The sequence below is a fragment of the Penaeus japonicus genome, unplaced genomic scaffold (assembly GCF_977035675.1).
Source record: "Penaeus japonicus unplaced genomic scaffold, GWHDUDI00000001_assembly GWHDUDI00000030, whole genome shotgun sequence".
NCBI lineage: Eukaryota > Metazoa > Arthropoda > Malacostraca > Decapoda > Penaeidae > Penaeus > Penaeus japonicus.
The window spans coordinates 30,382,032-30,389,531 of record NW_028234432.1 but is presented as its reverse complement, the minus strand read 5'-3'; the positions used below and the strand labels follow the sequence as shown (position 1 = coordinate 30,389,531).

The following is a 7,500-nucleotide window of genomic DNA, read 5'->3' as shown; positions in this document are numbered from 1 at the left end:
GCCTAGGCTGAAGTACACGACTCCCGCTGACCCCGCTCCCTCTACCCACTCCGAGAGTTCCTGGAGGAGAGATTTAGTTTTAACCCAAGTTGTTGACCGTTAGAATTTCTGTAGTTGTAACGTTCTTGTCATTCTTCAGTTGCATTTATGTTTGGCGAAGGACATTTCTAAAGTATCTGTATAATACATCCAGGATGCCAAAGGTTTGAGGAAGTTAGTCACATTAATCGTCTGCAGAACGAAGCGCTTGATGCATCCAGATCACAACACTAAAAGGTAGCCATGCGACTGTAAGCTGACAGAGCCATTCCTCGTGCCAGCTGACCTGAGGCAAGGGGGATCCCGGGTGGCAGTGCATGGTGCCGATCTCCACCTGCGAGGGAAGGAGGGGCAAGACGTGGCTCATCGAGAAGTGGGAGTTGTACAGCACCAGACTCTGGTTCCTCTCGATCTCTCTCAGCGGCGGCACTTCCGGAAACAGCGCCGAGACCTGGTGCAAAAGGAAGGGATTAAATTCACCGCAATCAACTCTCAATCGTATTTCCTGTTACAAAATTCATTTGGTAAATTTTCCGAATAACGCCGCGTTACAAAATACCACAAAAGTGGTATCGATAGATTCCTCTCAACCTCTACTATTCATATATAGTGGAAATAATGCGCGCTTCCACCCCTGGACCCCACAATCTGGGTCCCGATAGTAGGAGAGGGCATGAAGTAGATCAGGGAGATTGCTGGGTAAAATATGAATTCCGGTCTTATTTCGTTTGCAAATTCTTAACCCAATTACCTATCTAACTTTGCCTAGTTTAGAAGTTAGCCCTAGCCAATGGGGGGCTTCGCCCCCCCTGGACCCCCTTCCCTTTTTGAGGCACTTCGTGCTACCTCGTGCTACTACCTACCTCACTTTGCCTAGTTTTGAAGTCAGCCTTTGCCAAGAGAGAGCTACGCCTCCCTGTGGACCTCCCCTATTCAGGGCACTTCGTGATACTTATGATGCGTAATTAGTTCTGTAGATGAAAATGCAGCGACCAGGAATAACCTTGACACTGCGCCATGATGACAGCAACTGAGTCTTTGTCTCATATATTCCTCAGGATAGGAAACTAGGACCGATAATGACGCGGCCACTCAATAGAGGGCACTCTATAATTATACTGTGAACAATAGGGAATATTGCTCCATTTATCGAGAGAACAGAACAGCGCATGCAGGTAATCCATTGAGGGCTTCCAGTCCACAGCTTGTCGCTAGCAGTATATACGTAAACACAGCCATGTTTGAATTTCAGGGCGAGGATGGTGGTTTTCGGGGTATTTTGCACACGGTATGTTGCACGAAGTGCCCTAAAAAGGGGGGGTCCGGGGGGGGACGAACCCCCCTTGGCTAGAGCTTAATTAAAAACTAGGCAAAGTTAGGTAGGTAATTGGGTTAAGATTTTGCAAATAAAATATGCCCCGAAGTAAGACGAGGTAGCACGAAGTGCCTTTAAAAAAGAGTCCCAGATTGTGGGGTCGAGAGGTGGAATCGCGCACTATATATTAACAGTAGATGGTGGGAGGAATCCATTGATACCATATTTATGGTATTTCGTAAAATTTTACCCTGTACTTTCCCTGATCTACTTTATGCCCTTCCCTACTATCGGGACCCAGATTGTGGGGTCCAGAGGTGGAATCGCGCATTATTTCTACTATATATGAATAGTAGAGGTTGAGAGGAATCCATCGATACCACTTTTATGGTATTTAGTGACGCGGCGTTATTCGGAAAATTTACCTTCATTTTTTTTAATGTGGAATCTCTGAAATGAACTGCATTATGCCACAAGTGTTGAATCATCTAGTGGTCGAGCAAAAGGAAATCCACTCCAATCCTCCCTCCAGTATATTTCAATAATTCCCCAAGCTTCGAAAGTCCAATGAACAAAACTTGACATGCAAGGGAACCCCCACCTCCTGTTGAACACTGGGCAATATGACGTGATGACGCATGACTCCGCTGAGAACATGCACGGCCAAGTTGAGGACGCGCTGGAGAAAGCCGAGAGGTTGACGGAATTCAATCGGAATTGCAGACACGTAGGCTGGGTTGAGCACGTTGCCCAGCAGGGAGCTCTGCGTGTGGTCTATGCCAGACGCAGACAGGGATATGAAGGGCAGGTTTAGCGCGAAAGGATACACCATCTGCAGGGGAGGAAAGAGAAGGAAGCCTCGTCGATATCAACAAAAATAATGAGGGTGATAATAATAGTAGCAACAACAATAATGATAATGAGGATAGTCGTAGTCATAGCTGTTGTTGCAGTCCCAGTCGTAATCGTAATCGTAGTTGTAATTGTAGTCGTAGTAACAGTAGTAATTATCACAATACAACAACAACATTAACAATACAGGGGACATAGAGAGAGAGGGGGGGGAGGCAGAAGCATAGACGGAGACGGAGACAGAAACAGAACCAGAACCAGAGAGAGACAGACAGACAGACAGATAGATAGATAAATAGGCAGATAAATACACATACATAAATATAAATATATATATAATATATTTAACAGATACATAGATGAGCGGACTTCATCACAAACCAAGAGCAAAGAGCAAAGGAGAGCCACACGACGATAAAAACCTGATTGAAGTAGTTATCAATGATGACCACATCGAAGGTCGTCCTCCTGCGGTAGAGATCCCGCACGGCAGGGACTTGGTAGAGGTCCCTCGTCATGGCCGGAAGACCCTCCCGAAGGAGACGGTAAACTTCCCAGGGGCGTTCTCGTGTGGTGAACAGCTGGAATTTCTCTTCCTTGAAGTGGTCGAGGCCGTGGTACACCTCGCGGATGCTCGGGTGTTCGGATACGGGCTCGTGGTTCACCAAGAGTTCGACCTGAAATCGAGGGTTGTGCTCTGGTTCAGTAGTGGTTCTGCATTGGTGGTTCGTGGGGATTTGTATTGGATTGGTGATTGCTTTTTTTTTTATAGGTCGATTATTCAGGACGGAAAAAAAGTGTATGAATGAATAGCTTTTCATTTGACTATATTATTCGTGAGGAAGAAATAGATGTTTGTTATATATAAATTTCACGACAAAATGATAGATAATTCCAGAAAAATATTAGGTTGGTAAGAAATAATAGTTTAGACCAAAATCTAATCTAGATATTATTTCACATAATTTTCCCGAAATTCTGCTTCATAAGAAATACATTTGCAGTCAAAATACTCGTTATATGTACATCACCTAACCTTTCTTAAATGATAAAATAGTCTATAAATTTTCTTCTTTTTTAGGGAAATTGAGAATCAGCACTCAAGTTGTTGGTGATGTATTTGCTGTATTTGTATTTTGGTTTATTTGTATCTAGCGAAGTCTCCCGTACGGGAATTTAAAAGAACGTTAACGTGTGATTGGGTTGATGTAACAAGACATAGTAAAGAAAACCTCTTGATTTTTTTTTTCTTTTTTGTGGGAATTGGATAATGATAGTCAACAAGAAAGGAAAGGCATATTGTAAGATGTAAATAGCGTATGATATTATTTTGAAACTGTTCAAGTAAAGAAAATGGGAGATCGTATTTTCTTATCAGTTAGCAAGTAAAAAAAGAAAACAAAAAAATTATATATATATATATATATATATATATATATATATATATATATATATCTTTTTGGATGCGTTCTAAATTTTGTTTACTGAATTTCTATAGAATAACATCTGTTATGCTATAGGCCTATTACTTCAACTGCCCTACCGGATGGATGTCAACTAAGACTTCAGCGAGACATCCGCTGTTTCCTCTCTGTGTTAGAGTTGACTTCTTTTTTGTGACTTTCTTTTGCCTTTGATTTTGATTTTGCTGAGTTGGTGAGCCTTTTGATAATGGTGTTATTTAAGATGGTGGATAGTGTTATTAATGATTATAACAGTAATGATAATAATGATAATGATGATAATGATAATATAGATATAATAATAATAATAGTGATGACGATGATAAAAAATAATGATAATAATAATGGTAACGATGACAACATCAGCAACAATAATGATATTGATATTGGAAAATAATGATGATAGATATAGCGATAATGGCGATATTGGTAATACTACTAATAATAACGACTGCTAACCATCATCATTATTATCATCCTTTTAGTTATGTTAACAACAACGATCTTAACTGTATTGCTAAACGTAATAGGAATACGTATAATCGTGACCATAACAATGAAAATAATAATAGGAATGACATAATTTTAATAATGATATCGCTTATTATTGTGATCTTCACAATAACCATGTTGATAAAGGCAATGATAGTAATTACTAAGGCAATAAGATTTTGATTATAATAATCATAATCATAACAATAAATAAATAAAAAGATAATTACAACTAATGATAAAATTAAGGATGCTGGTAATGATTATGATAACTCATAACGGAACAACATTGATAATGATAATGACAATAGTAATAACAATGATAGTAGTAATCGTAATAATGATGATGAGGATAATTATAATGACGATGATTATAATGATACTGATAATGATAATAGTAATAATGATAACACAACAACAATATTAATAAAAACAGCAACAAAAGCGAAACAAAGATAGAAATACCAATCATAATGATAATATTACTATGAGTCATAATGATAGTGCTGACAACAATGATAATAATGCGAATGGTAATATAGTCAAAAGTAATAGCATATTAGTGTTCATGTTATGATAATCCCACTGTAAATAATATCAATGATAATGATATGACAATAAAAATATATGAAGAACAGAAACCTTTACTACTGAAGATGAACTACAAGCACTATTGACCTAACCTTGTGACCTCGATCTGCCAGTGACCTCGCCAGGGTCAAGAAGATATTCCGATGGCTACGGGACGACAGAGGAAGCAGCATCAGGATGTTGTAAGATGCCCTCGGAGGCTCGAGATTCACAGGCATTGCTCGAGAAGCAGAGCAACAGGGCATCGCTACCGTCAGAAGCAAAATCGGAAGCAAGATCTTCGACTTTGCCATCTTCCTCTCCTTTCTCTTCCTAGTGGAGAAGCGACGAAGCGGTGAAGCGATGAAGAGTCTGAATGAAGTTCAGGAGGGAAAGGGTTAAAGGTTAGAGGAGAACGGGGTTTAAGGTCACGGAGAAAAGATTATATGTCATGAAGGAATATAGTCTGGAGCTCAGGAAACAAAACAGTCAGAGCTCACGAAGAGAGGGTTCAAAGGTCACGAAACGAAGAGAGGATCCAAAGGTCACGAAACGAAGAGAGAAGAGAGGCTTCAAAGGTCACGAAACGAAGAGAGGCTCCAAAGGTCACGAAACGAAGAGAGGCTCCAAAGGTCACGAAACGAAGGCCCCAAAGATCACGAAACGAAGAGAGGCTCCAAAGGTCACGAAACGAAGGCCCCCAAAATCACGAAACGAAGAGAGGCTCCAAAGGTCACGAAACGAAGGCCCCAAAGATCACGAAACGAAGAAAGGCTCCAAAGGTCACGAAACGAAGGCCCCCAAAATCACGAAACGAAGAGAGGCTCCAAAGGTCACGAAACGAAGGCCCCAAAAATCACGAAACGAAGGCCCCCAAAATCACGAAACGAAGAGAGGCTCCAAAGGTCACGAAACGAAGGCCCCAAAGATCACGAAACGAAGGCCCCCAAAATCACGAAACGGAGAGAGGCTACAAATATCACATAACGAAGAGAGGCTTCAAAGGTCACGAAACGAAGGCCCCCAAAATCACGAAACGAAGAGAGGCTCCAAAAGTCACGAAACGAAGAGAGGCTCCAAAGGTCACGAAACGAAGAGAGGCTCCAAAGATCACATAACGAAGAGAGGCTTCAAAGGTCACGAAACGAAGAGAGGCTCCAAAGGTCACGAAACGAAGAGAGGCTCCAAAGGTCACGAAACGAAGAGAGGCTCCAAAGATCACGAAACGAAGGCTCCAAAGATCACGAAACGAAGGCTCCAAAGATCACGAAACGAAGAGAGGCTCCAAAGATCACATAACGAAGAGAGGCTTCAAAGGTCACGAAACGAAGAGAGGCTCCAAAGGTCACGAAACGAAGAGAGGCTCCAAAGGTCACGAAACGAAGGCCCCACAGATCACGAAACGAAGAGAGGCTCCAAAGGTCACGAAACGAAGGCTCCAAAGATCACAAAACGAAGAGAGGCTCCAAAGGTCACGAAACGAAGAGAGGCTCCAAAGGTCACGAAATGAAGAGAGGCTCCAAAGGTCACGGAACGAAGAGAGGGTCCAAAGGTCACGAAAAGAAAGCACCGAAGATCACGAAACGAGAAGGCGCGTCACAAGTCAACAGGTAAGCGTCGAAAGAGTGTCACAGTAACTGATAGTATAAGCGCGCGTGATGTCACCTGTGTATCACATCCGGCGCGTGGAATCCCCCTACACCCTATCCCCTACCCCTCCTTCTCATCACCTGTGGAGAAAACATTAACTCGTTAAAAAAAATACAAAATAACATTTTAAAAATGCTTTGCGTCATTTAAAAGTTTATGATGAAACAAAAGACTATCGGAAGGCAAATGTGTTGTTCCGTGTAGACGTGGTGGATGAGTTACCAACAGCATAAAACCCTCAAATCTATCGAAGATTTAGTCTAGTTACAAAAAAAAAGTTTTATTATTAGACGATTTTAGTTTATTGTTAAATCTATAGCTGCATTATGATTCGTAGAGTTAGAGGACTCATACAAAGTCAAGTCAAAGATCAAAGGCCATAGAGAACGAAGAGGGTGACACCGGAGATCAGAAACATTCTTCATGTTGCATTATCTACGGGGGATTTCCCAGCCGTGTTCCCTTGCGTCTCATGGACGGAGGATCTTTCTCACACACACGCACACACAAACATACACACACACAGACAGACACACACACACACACACACACACACACACATATATATATATATATATATATATATATATATATAGAGAGAGAGAGAGAGAGAGAGAGAGAGAGAGAGAGAGAGAGAGAGAGAGAGAGAGAGAGAGAGAGAGAGAGAGAGAGAGAGAGATTGATTTTGATTTTGATATGTTTATTCATACTATATACATTGTATACACATGAATAGGCATAGGAACTATGCCTAAATGATTTGTACAGTTCATATTAGATTCTGAGACATACATTGTTGGTAAAACAGATATTACTGTGACCCTGTCAATCAATAAGCTAGGGCAAAGCTATACATAAGACATAGTAGTGCATGTATATCACTCTAGAGAGGCCTTGCAATTTTATCTATTACAGGCAAAGTCTTTGTGTTTACGTAATATATCTGATAAAATGCCGTCCTCTATAAAGGATGTTGCAATACTGTACAATGTTTTACGTTCAATCCTTTCACGAAATTCTTCAATTAGAGGACATATCATTACATAGTGGTCAAGGGTGTGTGAATAGGGCTGACTGCACAACTTGCATTCAGTTCCCCCAGCATTATTTGAAACACTA

The 7,500-nt window shown here is 41.0% G+C and overlaps 1 protein-coding gene across 4 annotated transcripts in view; it reads right to left on the bottom strand.

The window, feature by feature from the left end:
* Positions 1–7,500, bottom strand: part of LOC122268167 (UDP-glycosyltransferase UGT5) — a 20,465-nt gene that overhangs the window by 10,503 nt on the left and 2,462 nt on the right. For all 4 annotated transcript variants that reach the window (XM_043038457.2, XM_043038456.2, XM_086555255.1 and 1 more), the window contains exons 2-6: positions 4,845–5,103; positions 2,629–2,883; positions 1,956–2,186; positions 326–490; positions 1–60 (exon numbers count right to left, since the gene is read on the bottom strand). The exon at positions 1–60 is cut by the window's left edge and continues 163 nt beyond it. In XM_043038457.2, the coding sequence (XP_042894391.2) occupies positions 1–60; positions 326–490; positions 1,956–2,186; positions 2,629–2,883; positions 4,845–5,045 (912 nt within the window). In that variant the 5' untranslated portion in view covers positions 5,046–5,103. The remainder of the gene's footprint in view (positions 61–325; positions 491–1,955; positions 2,187–2,628; positions 2,884–4,844; positions 5,104–7,500) is intronic.